General features: G+C 21.6%; 11 protein-coding genes across 11 annotated transcripts in view; 4 read left to right on the plus strand and 7 right to left on the minus strand.

Annotated features, from left to right (window-relative positions):
• Positions 1-829: 829 nt before the first annotated feature.
• On the plus strand, positions 830-3,286 carry DDB_G0294635 (peptidase S8 and S53 domain-containing protein; the record flags this gene model as incomplete). Its single annotated transcript, XM_001732940.1, has 1 exon — positions 830-3,286. The coding sequence occupies one exon, from the start codon at positions 830-832 to the stop codon at positions 3,284-3,286; it is 2,457 nt and encodes an 818-aa protein (XP_001732992.1).
• Positions 3,287-3,629: 343 nt separating this feature from the next.
• On the plus strand, positions 3,630-4,520 carry DDB_G0279541 (hypothetical protein; the record flags this gene model as incomplete). The annotated part of the gene is made up of 3 exons (XM_636597.1): positions 3,630-3,663; positions 3,830-4,060; positions 4,126-4,520. 3 exons carry the CDS (start codon positions 3,630-3,632, stop codon positions 4,518-4,520), a joined length of 660 nt encoding a protein of 219 aa, XP_641689.1.
• A 76-nt stretch (positions 4,521-4,596) lies between these two features.
• DDB_G0279543 (hypothetical protein) lies at positions 4,597-4,963 on the minus strand (the record flags this gene model as incomplete). The annotated part of the gene is made up of 2 exons (XM_636598.1): positions 4,597-4,792; positions 4,911-4,963. The coding sequence occupies 2 exons, from the start codon at positions 4,961-4,963 to the stop codon at positions 4,597-4,599; spliced, it is 249 nt and encodes an 82-aa protein (XP_641690.1).
• A 601-nt stretch (positions 4,964-5,564) lies between these two features.
• DDB_G0279545 (hypothetical protein) lies at positions 5,565-6,621 on the minus strand (the record flags this gene model as incomplete). Its single annotated transcript, XM_636599.1, has 3 exons — positions 5,565-5,955; positions 6,042-6,078; positions 6,171-6,621. 3 exons carry the CDS (start codon positions 6,619-6,621, stop codon positions 5,565-5,567), a joined length of 879 nt encoding a protein of 292 aa, XP_641691.1.
• Positions 6,622-7,912: 1,291 nt separating this feature from the next.
• On the plus strand, positions 7,913-9,057 carry DDB_G0279547 (hypothetical protein; the record flags this gene model as incomplete). Its single annotated transcript, XM_636600.1, has 2 exons — positions 7,913-8,750; positions 8,873-9,057. The coding sequence occupies 2 exons, from the start codon at positions 7,913-7,915 to the stop codon at positions 9,055-9,057; spliced, it is 1,023 nt and encodes a 340-aa protein (XP_641692.1).
• Positions 9,058-9,254: 197 nt separating this feature from the next.
• Positions 9,255-10,762, minus strand: eIF3s4 (RNA-binding region RNP-1 domain-containing protein; the record flags this gene model as incomplete). The annotated part of the gene is made up of 5 exons (XM_636601.1): positions 9,255-9,381; positions 9,510-9,741; positions 10,177-10,267; positions 10,375-10,609; positions 10,746-10,762. 5 exons carry the CDS (start codon positions 10,760-10,762, stop codon positions 9,255-9,257), a joined length of 702 nt encoding a protein of 233 aa, XP_641693.1.
• A 427-nt stretch (positions 10,763-11,189) lies between these two features.
• On the minus strand, positions 11,190-11,978 carry DDB_G0279551 (hypothetical protein; the record flags this gene model as incomplete). Its single annotated transcript, XM_636602.1, has 2 exons — positions 11,190-11,594; positions 11,670-11,978. 2 exons carry the CDS (start codon positions 11,976-11,978, stop codon positions 11,190-11,192), a joined length of 714 nt encoding a protein of 237 aa, XP_641694.1.
• A 335-nt stretch (positions 11,979-12,313) lies between these two features.
• Positions 12,314-13,279, minus strand: calA (hypothetical protein; the record flags this gene model as incomplete). The annotated part of the gene is made up of 4 exons (XM_636603.1): positions 12,314-12,542; positions 12,667-12,797; positions 12,886-12,981; positions 13,277-13,279. The coding sequence occupies 4 exons, from the start codon at positions 13,277-13,279 to the stop codon at positions 12,314-12,316; spliced, it is 459 nt and encodes a 152-aa protein (XP_641695.1).
• A 710-nt stretch (positions 13,280-13,989) lies between these two features.
• Positions 13,990-15,399, minus strand: DDB_G0279553 (hypothetical protein; the record flags this gene model as incomplete). The annotated part of the gene is made up of 1 exon (XM_636604.1): positions 13,990-15,399. One exon carries the CDS (start codon positions 15,397-15,399, stop codon positions 13,990-13,992), a length of 1,410 nt encoding a protein of 469 aa, XP_641696.1.
• A 1,214-nt stretch (positions 15,400-16,613) lies between these two features.
• tmem184C (transmembrane protein 184C) lies at positions 16,614-18,341 on the plus strand (the record flags this gene model as incomplete). Its single annotated transcript, XM_636605.1, has 5 exons — positions 16,614-16,745; positions 16,829-17,218; positions 17,423-17,529; positions 17,834-18,092; positions 18,174-18,341. 5 exons carry the CDS (start codon positions 16,614-16,616, stop codon positions 18,339-18,341), a joined length of 1,056 nt encoding a protein of 351 aa, XP_641697.1.
• Positions 18,342-18,823: 482 nt separating this feature from the next.
• The window catches only part of DDB_G0279557 (hypothetical protein), a gene marked incomplete at both ends in the record, with an annotated part of 2,662 nt that continues 1,485 nt past the window's right edge, over positions 18,824-20,000 (minus strand). The window contains one exon of the mRNA XM_636606.1: positions 18,824-20,000. This exon is cut by the window's right edge and continues 751 nt beyond it. Coding sequence (XP_641698.1) covers positions 18,824-20,000 — 1,177 coding nt within the window.

Genomic DNA, 20,000 nt, shown 5'->3' on the forward strand with positions numbered 1-20,000 from the left:
TTTTTTTTCACCCTAAATTTTTCTTTATTTTTAAATTAGTTTTATTAATTAGAAACACAATTGTTTTAATGCATATTTATAGTATTTATTGGTAGAATAAAGTAATATAGTTTATAAAAAGTTGTTAGATAGAGTATATTAATTATAAAAATTGCTATAAAAAAAAGTGGGGTTAAATAATAATAATAGTAATAGTAATAGTAATAGTAGTAATAGTAATAATAAAAATAACAATAATAATAATAATAATAATAATAATGATGTTGTGTTTTGTAAATTAAACCTAAAGGCATAAATATCTGAAATAGCAATAAAATTAATAACTAATAATATAGTAATTAATTTCAATATTTAAAGATCTTTTTTTTTTTTTTTTTTGTCATTCATTCATTCATTCATAATTCATTAATTCACTTTTTCACTCTTTCATTCATTCATTCATTCCCTTACATAGTAAAAAAAAAAAAAAAAAAAAAAAAATTAAACTTTATCTATTTTTATCTTTTTTTTTTATCTTTTATTAGTTGTGTTTAAAACACCAAAAAAATAAAGATAAAAAACAAAAAACAAAAATAATAAAAAAAAAAAAATAAAAAAAAAAAACAAATAAAATAAAAAAACTATCATATATTTTTTTTTATTTTTTTATTAAAAATTAAAAAATTAAAAATATTATAATATCTATTTATTCATAATTGTTTTATTAAAAAAAAAAAAAAAAAAAGAAAAAAGCAGCAAACATATATTCCTATAAAAAAAAAAAAAAAAAAAAAAAAAAAATAATAATAATAATAATTTAAATACAGCCAACCAATCAACATATTGAATAATGAAAATATTTATTATTTTTATTGTAATAATATTAAGTTTAAATAATTTATTATTAAATGTCAATTGTAATGAAATTAAGAGTAAAAAGATTACACAAGCAATAAGTAATAGAATATTATATAGTGATGAAAGTGGTAATGGGAGTAATATACCCAAATTATGGGTATTTTTTAATTCAAAGGATATAGATATCAATAAAGGATTGAATGGTAAAAATACATTTATTGATAAAACCAATGGAAATGAATTAACATTTGATCATGTTAAATCAGTTTCAGGTATAAATGATCAATCATTAGATAGAAGATTAAATAATTTATTAAATAACAATAATAATAATAATAATAATAATGAGTTATTTAAAAATCCAAATTCAATTATTCAATCAAAAAATCAATTAATTGATGAAACTGATTTACCAGTTTGCAATAAATTCATTAATCAAATTTTATCATGTTCAAATGAAAATGGTAAGATTGATTTAGTTCAAAAATCGAAATGGTTAAATTCAATTTCAATTTCAATTAAGCCAGATTGTTTAATAAATCAACTCGATTGTAATAGTAGTGCTAATAAAAATATTCAAGATATTAAGAGAATTATAAATTGTATATTAGATAAACCATTTGTTGATAGAGTTGATGTTGTTTCAAAATTTAAAAAAGAAACTGTTAAACATGAAGAAACTCTTGATGTTAAAACTAGTAATAATAATAATAATAATAATAATAAAAATAAAAATAAAAATAATATTGATATTGATTATTCTCAATCGAAATTTAATAATGATAGATATTTAAATTCAAAATTATTTAAACAAGAAAATCAATTTGAAAATGAAAATAATAATAATAATAATAATAATAATAATAATAATAATAATAATAATAATAATAATAATAATAATAATAATAATAATAATAATAATAATAATAATAATAATAATAAATTTGATAAATCATTTTATGGTAATACATTTAATCAAGTTAGTCAAGTTGGTATTGATAAACTTCAGTCATTGGGTTATGATGGATATGGTGTTACAATTTTAATGTTGGATTCTGGTTTTTATAAATCACATGAAGCTTTTGATCATTTAAATATTATTGCTGAGCATAATTTTATTGATGGTAGTAATAATACTCAAGGTGAAATGGATGATACTCAAAATAGTCATGGTACTGCTACACTTTCAACAATTGGTGCCTATATGCCTGGTGTTATGGTTGGTGCTGCCTATAATGCTTCATTTATATTGGGTAAAACTGAAATAGTTAGTGTTGAAAGTATCATTGAAGAGGATTATTGGATTGCTGGTATTGAGTGGGGTGAAGGATTGGGTGCACAGTTGGTTTCAAGTAGTTTAGGTTATACTCAATGGTATAATTATTATGATTTAAATGCATCAGTGGCTCATATTACAATGATGGCCGATTTTGCAACTACAAAAGGTATGGTTGTGGTGGTTAGTGCTGGTAATAGTGGTAACAATGGTATTGGTGCTCCTGCTGATGGTAAGCATGTTATTTCAGTTGGTGCAATGATGAATGAAACTGGTATCAATACAAGTTTCTCTTCAATTGGTCCATCCGCCGATGGTAGAGTTAAACCTGATATTATGGCATTGGGTTACAAGAATTTCGTTGCAAGTTATCATGGTAGAGTCAATTATACTCTAATGAGTGGTACAAGTTTTGCTTGTCCATTGGCTGCAAGTGGTATTGCATTATTAATTCAAGCACGTCCAAATTGGTCAAATAAACAAATTTATGAAGCCGTTTTAGGATCGGGTTCAAATGCATTTTCTCCAAATTCAAAGATTGGTTTCGGTACATTCAATGCCTATAGTGCTTTCCAATATAAACCAACCACTGGATCATGCTCAGAAATTGGTTGTTCAGGTCATGGTGGTTGCTGTAATGGAAAATGTACTTGTTCACCAGATTACTATGGAGAGTTTTGTCAATATCAAAAGATTGCCTGTTCAAGTGATTGTCGTTATCGTCATGGAAAATGTCAATTTGATAAATTTGGTTTATCTGTAGTTTGTACTAGTACAAATAGTAGTTTTTACTCTAATGACGATCCAAGAGATACATGTAGAATTTGCACTGGTGCTAGTTTTGATATGTGTGGCGTTTGTGGTGGTTCAAATCAATGTCTTTCAAATAATGTAAATCATTGTATTTTTGGTGGTAATGGTCCAAATCAATGTAAATCAATTGTTTTAGAGGAGAATATAAATGCAACTTCATATAAAAATATTAAATTATTAGTTGGTCTTAGTGTTGGTTCAATAGCTTCTGTCTTATTTATTGTCTTTTCTGTTATCCTTATAAAGAAAAAGAAATTTAATCCATTGTTAGGTGGACATTATAAACATTCCAATCAAAATGAACAACAAATCATTCTTCAAAATGATTTTTCAATTGATGAAAATGAATTAATAAATTAAGAAAAAAAAAATAATTAAAATTAAATTATATAAACTTCTTTTCTTTTTTTTTTTTTTATTTTTTTTTTTTTTTTTTATTTAAAAACACATTTTCTAAATTTAAAATCTAATTATAAAAAGAAAACTAAGTTTCTAAAATACAATTTATAAAAAATATAATTATTTTAATTTATATTATTAATATTGTTATCCTTATTTAATTTTTTTTTAATGTTTAAATATTAAAAATAAAGAAGTTGGAAACTTGTAAATTAATTTTATTATAAAAAAAAAAACAAAAAAAAAATCTGAAAATTAACAAATTTACATTAAACCCCAATAAAAAAAATTAGAATTTATAAAAATGATAGTAAATGGAATTCTATTAGTAATAATGTGTAATTTTTTTAAAATTTATTTTAAAATAAAAAAATAGTATTAAAATAAAATATAAAATTATAAATAGAATTTTTATTTTTTTTTTTTTATTTTTTTTTTTTAGTTGGAATTAAATAATCAACTTTATTAAAAAAATGAAATTATTTTTATTTTTAATTTTATTAGCACTAACTTTTGTGGCCAATGCAAATGAGGAGCGTTGGGGATTATGTATAGGTTTTGGATGTCCAGAGGGAAACCATTGCCAAGTTGTTGGTGGTTATCCAGTTTGTGTTAGAGATCCAACTTGTGTAGGACATCATTGTCCAAAAGGTTTCAAATGTACAATGGATTATGGTGAACCACACTGCATTAAATCATTACATTCACAATGTGAATTAACTGCTTGTCCAAGTGGTAAGTTATTTTCTTTTTTAAAAATATTGAAAAAAACTAACTAACAATTATTATAAATAAAAAAGGATATAGTTGTGAAAGATTGAATTCAACTGTAATTTCTTGTATATCAGAGGATAGTTCATGCAATACTGTTTGGTGCCCAATAGGAACATATTGTTTCAGTAGTTCTGGTACACCAAAATGCTATTCAGCCGATGAATATCCTCAATTATGTAGATTCACTAGATGTCCTGTAAACCATTATTGTGAAATGAATGGTCAAAATATTGATTGTATACAAGGTGGAATTGTCCCACCAACTGACACACCAATTCAATGCCCAACATGTCAAGATCTTCCATGTTCAGCTGCAGGTTTAATATGCGTTACAGTTCCAAATAATTGTAGATCAACTAATTGTTGTCAAACAAGACCAATGTGTATCGCCAATCCAAGTACATCAACAACTACTGCATAATTATAAAAAAAATGAATAAAAACTATTTTTTTTTAAAACTATTTTTATATTTAAAAATAATATATTATTGTTTTGATTATTCTGATGGTAATTTATTTTTTTTACAGGAATTAATTAAACCAGTTATCCATTCCTGATGTCCATTAATCATTGGGTTAGGTACAGTTGAAGCCAACTTTCTTGCAGGTTTTCCATTTTGTGATTCTTGAGTTAAAATACGAACTCTTCCTCCTGGTAAATCTTCGATAAGCCAAGCACGAGTAACATCCAATCTAGTTTCACAATCTCCTTCAGCCCATCCATGCCAAGATAATCGGCCAGCAATTCCTTTTGAAGGGTAAACATATCATTTCATTTGATGAAAAATTATCTGTAGTTCCAGGAATATACTCTTGTGGCCAAATAATAGCAGATTGAAAATTTGATTGTTGAATTGATGACATTTTTTTAATTAAAATTAACCTTAATACATATAAAAAATAAAATGGCATATTTAAAAAAAAAAAAAAAAAGCAAATTTAAAGTTGAACCTTTAGATTTATTCTAAAATTTTTTAATGTTAACCCACACCGGCATACATTATGTATATTTTTTATTTTTTTTATTTTTTAAAATAGAAATTTTTACAAAACACTTCACCACAAAGAATATTTTTTAAATTTTTTAGTGTTGGAAATTATCTGTATCATTAAAATTGAAAGAAAAAAAAAAAGATAAAAAATAGAAAAATATCTACTAAATAATTTTTCGATACTTTTATTAGTTTTTTATCCATTATGTTCTATTTTTTTAATAAATTGAAAATATGAGATAAATATTAATTTTATTTTGTTAAAAAATGAAATAAAATTAATTAATATTTTTTTTTTTTTTTTTTTTTTTTTTTTTTTTATTTGTATTAAATGATTTTAAAATAGTTTAATATATGTAAGGTTATTAAAAAAATAATAATAACCCCATCTAACTGATAAGAGTGAGTGTCTCTAACCTGATTTATTTTTGATTATTAATTTTTTTAAAATTAGTAATTAATTCGGGACTTTCTTATTCATCATAATCTGCGGATAAAGAAATCTCTATATTAGTTTTTATTGAATCTTCAATCTCTTCCATTCTCATTTTTGCATATCTAATGGCATCAGATCCTAATAAAAGCATTGGTGATGGGTTTTTCAATAATGCAAATTTAATAATTGCAGTAGCACCTTTTTCTGGATCACCTGGTTGTTTATTATTTAATTCTGAATCATGATACTCTTTACTTTTATTAACCAATGTGTATTCCTTAATAACTTTTGAAGGACGAACCAATACATCTTTTTGTAAGAAACAAGTACGGAAATAACCTGGATTAACAGTGGAAACATGAATTCCAAATTCTTTGAGTTCGATTCTTAAACCCAAACTTAATCCATCAATAGCAAATTTTGTAGAACTAAAAAAAAAATATTAATCAATTTGCAAAAAAAAAAAAAAAAAATTTAATCTAGATTTTTTATAATTATATATTATATCAATTACCCATAAACTGAAAATCCTGGAAAATAATTACAAAATCCTTTATTTTTTTTTATAAAATAAATTTCAAAAGTTTTAATAAATAATAATAATTATAAAAATTATAATAATAATAATAAATTAAGTAATAACTACCTGCAATAGATGAAATGTTAATAATACGTGGACCATCATCAAAGAATTTATTAGCACGTAAATGTGGTAAAGCACATCTTATTGTATTCAAAACTCCTTTAAGGTTAATATTAATATTTACATTAATATCACTTTCTGAAAATTCTTCAGTTGCTCCTTGAATACCATAACCTGCATTATTAATTAAAATGTCAATTCTTCCAAACTTTGAAATTGTTTCATCAATTGATTTTTGAACTGAATGTTCGTCTCCTACATCAACTTGTAATGGTAAAAAGTTTATTGAATTTCTAACTTCCTCATCAACACTTTTTATTAAGCCTTCCTTATTTCTACTAGTTGAAGCTACATAAAATCCATTTTTCAATAATTGATTTGTAAGACATAAACCCAAACCCTTTGATGCTCCTGTGACATAGAAAACTTTTTTATCTTTTTGTGAATCCATTTTTATTATTAATTAAAATTAAATAATATAAAAAATTTTAAAAAAAATTAAAAAATAAAAAAAACTTAATACTTTTTTAAAATTGTTGTTTATTTAAATAAGAAATTTAAATTGAAATAATTTAGTTTGACCATTTTAAAATATTTTCAATTCAAAAAAAGATTGGACCGTAATGATAAAAGAAAATAACAAAAAAAAAAAAATATACTCTTCCATAAACTATTAAATGATTGAATGTTTTTAAAGATTATTTTTTATTCTTTCAGCATTTTCTGGAAAAAAATACAATTTTTTTTTTGACCAATTTAAATTTAAAATATAATAATAAATATTTAAATTTTAATAATTTTTTTATTACACTTTTTGATTTTTAAAAATTATTTTAAAATAAAAAACTATTGGTATTTTTTTTTTTTTTTAAAATATCTTTTAGCACCCAATAAAAAAAAAAAAAAATTTTTTTTTCTGAAATCATAATGTAATTTAATTAAAAATGAATTTGTAATTAAGGTTTAATTAACAAAAAAAAAATAAAAAAAATATTTATAATTTTTCATTTCTCTTTTAGTAAAAAATAAAAATAAAAATATAAAAATAAAATGGAAATAAAAATATTTAAAAAAAATTTTATTTTTATTTTTATTTTTTACAATGATTTAATTTTATTTATTTTAAAATGAATTCAGTATAGATAAATAGAACACTCAAAAATACACAAAATGATATAAAATATAAAAATGAGTGTAATCATTATATTTTTTTTTTAATATTTTTTTTTTTTTTTTTGTGAATTTTAAAAAACTAAAATATATTTATTCCCTACTCATTGTTCTTCAAAATAAAAAATAATTATGAAAAATGAATGATAAATAGTTAAATCCTAAAAATAAAATTTTAGATAAAAAAAAAATTAATAATTAAAAAAAAGAATAGTTAAATTTACTTTTTTTATATTTTATATTATTTTGTGTATTTTTGAGTTCTAAATTTTTGTAAACTAAATTCATATTAAAAATAAATAAAATCAATTCATTATTAAAAAAATAAATAAATAAAAATAAAATAGATATAGAAATATAAAAATAGAAATAAAAATAAAAATAAATAAATAAAAATAAAAATAAAATAAAAATGAAAATAAAATAAAAATGAAAAAAAAAAAAAAAAAAAAAAAAAAAAAAAAAAAAAAAAAAAAAATACGAGACATTAAATTGTCTTGTGAAAAATTTAATTTTAATTTTTCAGAGTTTTCAATAAAAAAAAGAAAAATTTATTTTTAAACAACCAAACAATGATAAGACAGATATATTATTATAAAAAATCATTTCCAATAATAAACCATTATACTAAATGTTTTCTATCAACATCCAGTAATGGAATTAATAGTGGAAATATAAACATTAAAAATAATCGCAATATAAAAATTAATAATGAAGTTACAACTGACAATGATAATAATAATAATAATAATAATAATAATAATAATAATAATAATAATAATAATAATAATAATAATAATTTTTTAAAAAATGAAAATATAGGAAATATAGAAAATAAAAATGAAAATAATAATAATAATTATAATAATTTAAAAAAAACCGAATCAGTTAAAAAAGAAATTATAGCTATGTTTGAAGAAGATTTATATGAAAATGAAAATCAAAGAGAATCAATATTAAAATCATCAGAATTTCCAGAAAAGTCATCAAAAGATTGGGGAGATAGTGTTTTAAATTATTCACCATATATTAGAATGATTGGAGTTAATAAAATAGCAAAGATTATTAATCCATTAGAGAAATATTTGCTTTTAAAACCTCAAGAATATCGTTACAACTATTTATTAGATTGCGATAAATGGATTGATAAACAAGTAATTGAAAAACAAGTACAATCACAACTCATCAATTTCTTTAAAGTTTTAAATAAACGTGATCAACTTGAACTAAAAGAGATCACTTCAACTTGGTTATTTAAAATATTATCAACTTGTTCCAATCATTTATCAGAATATGATCAATTAAATGTAAACTATCATTTCAATATCACAAATTTCATTTCAACTCAAAGAGGTTACATTTCATATTCTGCCAATAAAATATTTATAACTTTTCACTTTACTTTTAATGGTAATAATTAATTATTTTTTTTACTTTTTTCCAAAAAAACTCTATAATTTAACTAATACTTAATAATAATAATAATAATAATAATAATAATAATAATAATAATAATAATCAATTAAAAATAGGTGATTTAGGAGTTAATGAACATATTTCAGCTATAAAAAATTTTAAAAGCTCAATTATTTTTGAATCTATAGTACCAGAATCACAAGAATCATCTGATTTCAGGTGGAAACTTTGTTTCCTTAATCCATCAACAATTTCAATGTTATCTGTTGAATCTATAATACCATTATTTTTAAAAAAATAATATTAAACAATTGGTTTTACCAATAAATTTTATAAAGTTAAACTTTTTTTTTTTTTTTTATATATTTTTAAAAAAAAAGTTTCCTCTGTTTGTTTTTTTTATATATTTTTTTTTATATTTTTTTTTTATTCTTTTTTTTCTTTTTTTTTTTTTTTTACTACCTATATATATTTTAATATATAAATATTTTAAAGTATTTAATTGAGACTCTTTTTCTTGGCGAATTCGAGAGACAAAACAAGGTAATCGTATCTGTGACCATTGAGTTGTTTCAAAGCTTTTTCAGCTGAATCAAGATGATTGTAGGTAACGTAGGCAAAACCCCTATTAATTTTAAAATGAATGAATGAATTAAATTTGATAATGGTTAGTAAAACATAAATATATAAGAGCTTGAAATCTTTCTCCTTTATATATATATATATCTAAAAAAAATATAATAAAACACATACTTTGATGAACCTTCCATTGATTTTGGAATTGAAACTCTGCTAACTGGACCAAATTGACCAAATAATTCGTAAAGATCTTTTTCGGTTGCATTTTGTGAAAGATTGGAAACCATAATACTTGGTACATCACTACCACTTGGTGCAGAACCAGTGTATCCACCTCTTAAGTTTGGTGCAATGTATTTGTTTGAAATTGGTTTCTCTTCTTTTTCTGATTTTTGTGGTTGAGTGGCTAAAATAAAAAAATAAATAAAAAAAATAACATATGATTAGCGAATAAAATAATAAAAGTTAAAAGAGAATGAGGCTACAGGCGCATATAATAATTATTTTCTTTTGAATTGTTTTTTTAAATGTATGTATTATCTCTATTGATCTATCATCATTCTATCCAATTATTATAATAGATTCTTCTCATAATTCCTAAATTTTTAATTCTGTTGTTTGTTGAACCAACATTTAATGCATCTGTTTCTTTATTACTTTTTTTACTATTATTGAAGAGGAGGAGGGGAAGATTGATTTATTTTGAAATAAATGAAATGGAATTGATTTAAAATGATAGTTGACATTTGTAATATTGAATACCTGAATACCTAAATTTGTTTTGCCTGTCCTCATCTCTTGTATGCTAGAGATTATATAAACAAATAATAATAAATCTTACTTAATTCTAAGGCATCCTTGTATGGGCACTTTGTAGTGAAATGGTTCTTTTTACAAATTCTACATTTAACAACATCTTTCTCTTCTTCTTTCTATATATATGGTTGAAACCCAAAGTAAATGAATAAAATTGTTAAATAAATATGAAAAATAAATAAATAAACAAATATATATATAATTAAAAAAAATAATAACATACAACTTCAGCACCTCTAGTTAATACTAAGAATTGTTCATCACCATATGCAGTATTTTCTAAACCAGTTTTATTATCACATTCACCGAATTTTTTCCATTTCTTTCTTTCATCAACCTTTCTATTTCTCTTTACAGTGATTTGATATTCTTGATATCTTTTAATAACTTTAACTTCTTCACCTTTATCATTCTTAACGATGACTTCAATGGTTTTTTCAATTGGTACTCTGTTATCACTATATTTAATATGAATGGGAATTGATTAGTTAATCAAAAAAAAAATTTATTTTATTCTTATTTTTATTTTATTTTTATTTCTTTTTCTTTTTTTCAAGAAATAAATGAAATGAAATTAAAAAATAAATAACATACATGTTTGTGGATGTCATTTTTGATTATATTTATAAACTTCACACTAAAAAAAAAAAGAAAAAAAAATTAAAAAAAAAAAAAATTGAATTCACGACAAAAAAAAAAAAAAAAAAAAAAAAAAAAATTAAAAAAAAAAAAAAAAAAAATGAAAAAAAATTTAAAAATTGAATTTTGAGCAAAAAAAAAGAATTAATAATATTATTTATATGTCAATATTATTAAATTAAAAAAAAAATTAAAAATTAATAAATAAATAATAAATAAAAAAAAAGGGAAAAAAAAGAGAAAAAAAATTATTGAAAAAAAAAATGTACACAATTTTTTTTTTTTTTTTTTTTCCCAAATTACAAAATTATTTATTTATTTTTTTCCAAAAATTACTTATTTATTTTTTATGTTTATAAAAAAAAAAAAAAAAAAAAAGAAAAGTTAAGAAAATTAAATTTAATATTTTCCAATATTTGGGAAAATATTTGAAATTGATTTAGAATATTTTTGAATTGATTGAGTTGAATCTAAATTCAAATTCCAACATTGTGGTGGTAATTGGAATAATTGAGAATCTGGTTCATCCATAAAATTATAAAAAGTAATTAATGAAAATCCGGCTGGATATAATGGAGTATTATGACAATTTGAAGACATAAAATAACAATTATCAGAATTTACAATTAAAGTATTTGAAGTATAATTATTAGTTTGAGGATATTCTAAAAAATCAACATTAACACCACCCATTGTACCTTGACTAACTAAATCTAATGGTGGTATAGTAAATTGAGTTTCTGGATCAATCTTTCCAACTGAACAATTTCCACCATCTAAGCTATCCAAAAAATATTGAGTTCCCTAAAATAAATTAAAAAAAAATTAAATAAATAAAATAAAATAAAATAATATTAATTAATAAATAAACATAATTACATTTGATTTAAATGCAACTAATTTGCCTTCTTCCCAAATTGAATTTTCATTTCTTCTATATTGGTAAAATACTTGGCCATTAATATAATCAGCTGAAAATAAACCTGCTTCATAGAATGTCATTTGATCCAATTGGTCAGTTAAAGGGTTCATATAGTTTGCATTATATGCAGAGTCAATATATTCATATGTGACCCCTTTAAATCCTTCTGATCCTTTTGAAAAACATTGTTGTACTGATGATGATGACGATGATTCAACAAAACTATTTATAGCCAAAATGAGGATTATGGCTAAAAAGAATTGCATTTTTAGTATTGAAAAAAAAAAAAAAAAAAAAATGGTTTTTCTTATTTAGTGGTGTGTGAATTAAAAAAATAAAAAAAAAATAAAATAAAATAAAAAAAATAAAAACCAAAAGATTTTTTATAAAAAAAGTCAGAAACTTTGGTTTAGGAAGGAAGAAAATAAAATAAAAAAAAAAAATAAAAAAAAAGTAAATAAATTAAACTCTTTTTAATGAAGTGTTTTTTATTTTTAGATATTTTTACATTAATATAGATGGGTTTTTTTATTTATAATATATTATTTTGTTTTTTTTTTTTTTTTTCAAGGTTTTTGTTTTTTTTTAATATTAAATTTTCTTAATTTCTAACAATCATCATTTTAACAAATTCGTCATAGTTAACTTGACCATCGCCATCCAAATCAGCTTCTCTAATCATTTCATCAACTTCTTCGTTGGTAAGTTTTTCACCAAGACTGGTCATAACGTGTCTAAGTTCAGCAGCTGAGATGTAACCGTTACCGTCTTTATCGAAAACTTTGAATGCTTCACGGATTTCTTCTTCAGTATCAGTGTCTTGCATTTTACTATTATTTTTAAAAATAAAATAAAAAAAAGAGAGAAAAAAAAAAAAAAAAAAAAGTTAATATACCACTTTCAAATTTGAAAAAACTGAAAAAATGATAAAATTAATTTTTAAAAAAAACATACCGAGCCATCATGGTTAAAAATTCTGGGAAATCAATGTTACCATTACCATCAGCGTCAACTTCATTGATCATATCTTGTAATTCAGCTTCAGTTGGGTTTTGACCTAATGATCTCATAACAGTACCTAATTCCTTCAATTTTAAAATGTAATTAAATATAATTATTAATTTTAAATTGATTCCTTTTTATTTTAACTTTCAAAAAAAAAATAATACATACTTTGGTGGTAATTGAACCATCACCATCTTTATCGAATAAAGAGAATGCTTCTTTGAATTCAGCAATTTGTTCTTCAGTTAAACTTTCTTGTGATGCCTAATTAATTATTATTATTATTATTATTATTATTATTATTATTTGTTTAATTAGTATTTTAAAATATTTTTTTTTTTTTTTTATTATTTTGATTTAATTTAAAAGTTTTTCATTTTAATTATTTATTATTATTATTATTATTATTATTATTATTATTATTATTATTATTATTATTATTATTATTATTATTATTATTATTATTATTTTAATTTTAATTTTAATTTTAATTCACAAAAATTAAATTAAAAGTTGAAAGTTTTATTAAATAATAATGATTAATTGATAAGGTCCTTACCATTTTTATTTATGAATAATTGTGTGGAAGGAAAATAATAAAAAAAAAAAAAAAAAAAAAAAAAAAATATCCTTCAAAAAAAAAAAAAAAAAATTAAAAAAAAAAAAAAAAAATTCAAAAAAAAAAAAAAAAAAAATTTATAATAAAAATGGTTTAAAAGTAACCCTTTGTTCAGTTTTTTAATTCACTCACAAAATTGTGTAAATTTTTTTTTTTTTTTTTTTTTTAATTTAAATTAAATATTGAATTTTTTACCAGATCAAGAGAATGATCTTTTTTGATATTTAAAAAATCAGATAATTATTAATTTTACATATTTGTAAAAAATATTAATTATGTATGTAATAATTATTATTAATTAATTAATTGAAAATAATTACCAAATTTTTTTTTTTTTCTTTTTTTTTTTTTTTTTTTTTAGTTTTTCAAATAACAAAAGCTTTTTTTTTATTTTATTTTATTTTAATATTTTTTTTTTTGAAATTTAAAAAATAAAAAAAAAAAAAAAATTTAAAATAATAAAAGACAGAATAAAAAAATAATAAAAACAGAAATATTTTTTAAATAAAATTAAAATTTAAAAAAAAGAAAAAAAAAAAAAAAAGATAATATATTATTATCTAATTTAGCAATCTGAAAATAATAATAATAATTTTTATTTTTTTTTTTTATTTTTTTTTTCAATTTTATATACAATTTATTTATTTATTATTTTAATTATGATCTTGTTGCTGCTGTTGTTGTTGTTGTTGTTGTTGTTGTTGTTGTTGTTGTTGTTGTTGATGATAATCAATTAAATTATTATTTTCCATTAAATTAAATAATTGTAAATGATATGTATGAATTGAATCAACTAAAGTTGAAAAACTTTTAAATATTTCTCTTTTTTCTTTTTCATGATTTGATTTTAATTTAGCGATTGAAGTTCTAACAATATCTAATTCTTTAATTAAATGATCAATTTTAATTTGAGTTGATTCTCTTTCTTTTTCAATGATTGCTTTTTGATTTTTTAATTCACTTTGTAAATTGATTAATTCAGATTTCTTTGTTATATAGTTATCCCTATTCTTTTTAAGTGATTCATCGAGTGATAGTAGATCATCATTAAACTTTCTAATATCTATATCCAATTCATTGATTTGTCTATTTTGATCTTGGTTAACTTTAGTAGCCTCTTTTGAGAGTTTTTTAGTGGACTTGTACAGTTTATTCTCCTTTTGATAAGTCTCAACCAATTCAAGAGTGGTGCGAATATTTTTATTTATTTTTTCCAATTGTTTGGATTTATTTTGAAGTTTTGACATTGAGGGTTCAAATTCCTTCAAACCCTCTTTTTTAAGTGCCAATTTCTGTTTCATATCATATAGCACCTTTTTAATTTTATCGGGTGATGGTACTATCAATACTTGCATTCTCGCGCACTCCTCAATCGTATTCTCAATGGAGGAGATTAAATTAAGGATTTCCTGCTTGATTGATTCGTTTTTATTAGTTTTATTCAAGATGATTTTACATTGCTCATTTTGATAATGATTGGCTTGTTTTAAACGCTGATCGTCTTGTTGGTGTTGTTCTATCAATCCATTTACAATGAGGTCCTTTTCGTGCTTTTTCATCCTTTTATTCTCCAATTCTTCCAATAGTTTTTGTTCTTTTCCAAGTGTGATATCACGTTTTTCACAATTTGATTTATTTAATTTATCGAGATCAGAGTAGATCGATATCTTTAGTTCCATAAATTTGCCAAGGTTAATTATGCCACTAAAGATTTTCTTTACTCTTGCCGCTTTTGGATTGTAGATATCTTTATAGGTGAAATCGAATAGTCCGACCACTTTCATCAGATTTGACATTGCTCTAAGGAATGTTATCTCTCCAATGGCTCCATCTTGTGTAAATAGTTCAATACCTTGTGTTAACTTATCCATACCATATTGACTGGGATGATGACTCGTTGATTTATTATAGCCTGTAAATGTAACTAAAATATTTTCACAAAATTCTCTTATCATTGCTGATGTCGGTCGATTTAATTCTTCCATTGTAAATCTATGTCCCATTTCATCAAGACTTGTTATTATTTCATCATCTTCTAATATTGGAAAACTATATTTTGACATATTTATTTATTTATTTATTTTATTGTTTTTTTTTTTTTTTTTAAAATTTAATAAGAAAGAAAAAAAAAAAAAAAAAAAAATTTAAAAAACATTAATTAATTTTCAAAAAAAAAAAAAAAAAAAAAAACAAAATAATAAAAATTGGCGGGAAAAAACAATATGTGTAGATTTTTTACCTTTTTTTGTTTTTTTTTATTTTCTTTTTCCTTTTTTTGTTTTTTTTTTTATTTTACTTAATATTTTACTTTTTAATTTTTAAAATCTATTCTATTAATAATTTAAAAAAAAAAAAAAAAAAAAAAAGTAAAAAACATTTGCTTGAATTTTTGTTTAAGAAAAAGATATTTTTTAAAAAAAAAAAGTAGGAGGATTATTACCAATGGCCTTTGTGATCGGCCAAAAGTTTGATGAAAATTTAAAATTAATTTTTTTTATTAAAATTAATTTTTTTTTTTTTTTTTTTAAAAAAACAAAAAAAAAAAAAAAAAAAATGAAAATTTGAGATTAAAGTACAAGACCGAATTTGATAGAATTGTTTCTTTTTTAAAATTTTTTTTTTTTTATATTATTTTTGTGGTGCAGATATTCTTATTATAATCTATATGCCTTTGGTTATAATTTGAAATAGGAAAAAAAAAAAAAAAAAAAAAAAAAAAAAAAAAAAAATAAAAATAAAAAAAATAAAATAAAAAATAAAATGATGAGTTTGGTGGGGTATGCTTAGAAAATTAATAAACACAAGAACACAACTCACTTAAATCTCAAAAAAATAATAATGAATAAATAAAAAAATAAAATAAAAATAATAATAATACCACACCACAATACTATTATTAGTGTTTTTTTAGTATTCATTTTTAAAAGATTAATAAATGACCTTTTGAATGTGAATTCACACACAACAAAAAAAAAAAAAAAAAAAAAAGAAAAAAATAAAGAAAAAAAAAAAAAAAAAAATAAAATTAAAATAAAATAAAACAAAATAAAATAAATAGAAACACAAAAAAAAAAAAAAAAAAAAAAACATTGCACTAGAAATTGTTAAATAATAATAAATAAAACAAATAAAACATAAATAAAATAAACAAATAAAATAAAATAAATAATAGATCCTTTGCAAACATACAACTAACTAATATAACATAACAAATTTATGTATTTCTTTTAAAAAAAAAAAAAAAAAAAAAAAATGATATCCATGCCATTTAGTTTTAATGTGGATAGTTGCGGGAGTATGCAGTGGTGTTGCAATTTTATTATCATTTTACCTTATATATAAACATTTAAGAAATTATACAAACCCAGAATTACAAAAATATATAGTTAGAATATTAATTATGGTACCGGTATGTATAATACCTAAAAATACTAGTTTAATAATAATAACTAATGCCATAATTAATCAATTTTTTTTTTTTTTTTTTAAAAGATTTATTCAGTAGATAGTTGGTTATCATTAAGATTTGTAGAGTTAAGTTTATACTTTGATGTTGTTAGAGATACATATGAAGCATATGTATTATATTGTTTTTTTTCACTTATTGTAGCATATATAGAAAGAGATTTTGATTTAGTAGAGTTACTTCATAGCAAAGAACCATTACCTCATCCATTTCCTTTAACTTGTTTACCAAAAATTAAGTTGGATCGTGGTTTCCTTACCAATTGTAAAAGATTTGTTTTACAATTTGTATTCATCAAGCCAATTGTTGCAATCATATCTTTGGTTTTAGAAACTCAACATAAATATGGTGAAGGTAAATTTCAAGTTGGAACAGGTTATGTTTGGTTAACAGTCGTTGAAAATATTTCAGTCGGTGTAAGTTGAAAACTACTATTAATTTTTTTAAATCCTTTAGGATTTTTACTTTATTTTCAATTGTAATTCTAACTAATCATTTATTTTAATATACACAACATAACATAACATAAAATAACATAAAATAACATAAAATAACATAAAATAAAATAAAATAAAATAAAATAACATACATACATACATACATACATATAATTCTTATAGTTGAGTTTGTATTTTTTAGTATTATATTATAAAGCAATGGAGGAAGAATTAAAACCATTTAAACCATTGGGTAAATTTTTATGTATAAAGAGTATTTTGTTTTTCAGGTAAGTCAATTTTATAATATCAACTAATTCTTTAAGATATGATTTCTTTCTTATTAATTCATTTTAATTTCAATTTTAATTTTAATTTCAATTTCAATTAATAATTTCAATTTCAATTAATAATTTCAATTAATAATTTCAATTTCAATTTCAATTTCAATTGATAATTTCAATCTCAATTTCAATTGATAATTTCAATCTCAATTGATAATTTCATTTGATAATTTCAATTTCAATTTTCTGTTTCAATTCTCAATCTTTATTTCATTATTAATTTTAATCAATTTATTTTATTTCAATTTAGTTTTTGGCAAAGTATTGCAATTTCATTTTTAGTATATTTTGGAGTTATATCACCAATTGGTAGTTGGTCTGTTGATAATATATCTTCAGCACTTCAAGATTTTATTACTTGTGTGGAAATGGTGATTTTAGCGATTTGTCACCACTTCTTTTTTAATTACCAAGAGTTTAGAGATCCACATAAAGTTCCATTCATTTATGATAAAACTACAAAAACATTTTTCAATAACCCAAAAACAAATATTACACCTATAATAAAAGTAAATATCAAAAAAAAAAAAAAAAAAAAAAAAATATGTATATATATAAAATGATTTACTAATTTTAATTCCTTTTAATAGAATTTTTTTACAAATGTTACAAATATATCAGACGTTATTTCAGATACCAGAGAAACTTTTATTTTACCTTTACTATCACCAGATCATCATCATAATCATCCAACTACTAAAAAGAAAGATGAAGAAAGCAATTTATTAGAACCAGAAGATAAAGATATTATAATATAGTCATTTAATTAGTTGTAAAAATAAATAATAATAAAAAAAAAGAAATAAAAAATAAAAAATAAAAAATTTTATAAATAGGAGCGATTAAGTTTGGAGTACTCCTAAGATAATTAGAGTGGAAAGATATAACTTTTTTTTTTTTTTAAAAATAAAAAAAAAAAAAAGACACCAAAACCTGGAAAAAAAAAAAAAAAAAAAAACTAAAACCTAGAAAAAAAATCTCAAAATGAAAAAAATAAAAAAAGAATTTTTTTATAAATGTTTTATCTTTTATTTAAAAATAGAATAAATGATAAAAAAAAAAAACTAAAAAGTTGTAAAAATGAATTATATTTGATAGTACTATTTGATTATGTTTTGAAATAAAAGGGTTTGTATTGATTATTTTTTTTTTCTTTTTCTTTTTTTAATTTTTTTTTATTATTTTTTTTTTTTATTTTTTTTATTTTTTTTATTTTTTTTACTTTTCCATTTATCCTTTTTTAAACTTGAAGTATCTTCTTTTGAATATGAATTACGTAAGGAGTCTTAATTTGATGAATGTAGGGTACAATAATTTTTACAAGTTTTGCGTGTTGAGTATCATTACTGACGTCCAAAGCGGTTTGGATCACGAAGTTGGCATATTTATCTTGAAGCAAACTGAGGATATCAGCTTCTGTCAAAGCCTTGATGATCAATTCATAGGTTGGAGTATCAGCCAATTGTAAACACTTTTCAATGACATTGGAGCTAAACTTTTGGATGGATAATTCAGCAATGTTATCTTTGAGTGAGACAATCAATTTTGAAGAGTAAGCTTTATTCTTTGAGAGGAGATGTTGAACGACATAGTTGCCAAATTGATCTTGTACCAATTTGAGGGAATGTTCAGTGATTTTATCGACCAATTTCTCTAGTTGCTCAGGATTGGCATTATCGATACAACGATTGACGACTGTACAGCCAACTTTATGGGTACAAATCTCCTCAATATTACCCATGATTGCATCACAAACAAATTGATTGACCTCTGGTGAAAATTGTTTCAAAAATGATTGAATCAAGTAGTTACCCTTGTTATCCTTTGATAATTGTATTACCTTACCCTTGATGGAGGCAATGATGGATTCGACTTGATCGGGTGAGAGGTATTGAAGTAGCTTTTGAATACCATGAATACCATAGACATGACAGGCAAAGGTCTCTACACTTGGAGCGATTTTGTCGACGATTTGTCTTCTTTGGTTGTTGTCGCAATATTTCATCAATTGTGGAATCAAGTATTGACCATATGGATCGATCATCAATTCGTTCAAATGATCAAATACCTCGTTGAAAATCAATGTTACATGTTCAGAGTCTGGTTTCTCTTCCAATTTCTTTTGAAGGAATCTACAACCAGCTTGATACTTGGTAAGATGATAGATTTGACCAGTGATCTCTTCCAAACTTGTACACTTTGGATCTTGATTGTTCAATCCAATTGAACTCATTGATACTGATTTGGTCATTGGTTTTCTTGGTTGATGGTCGGTTGATTTCTTTGTTGGTGAAACAGAATCATCCTTTGTGCTAGAACCATTCATTCCACTTCCAATGTTACCAAGTGAAGAGTAAACGTTGGTATTAATTTTGCCACCTGATAAATTTGGTAATCCAGTGGAGATTGAGTTGGCA

Source organism: Dictyostelium discoideum (genome assembly GCF_000004695.1).
Source record: "Dictyostelium discoideum AX4 chromosome 3 chromosome, whole genome shotgun sequence".
NCBI classification, from domain to species: domain Eukaryota; phylum Evosea; class Eumycetozoa; order Dictyosteliales; family Dictyosteliaceae; genus Dictyostelium; species Dictyostelium discoideum.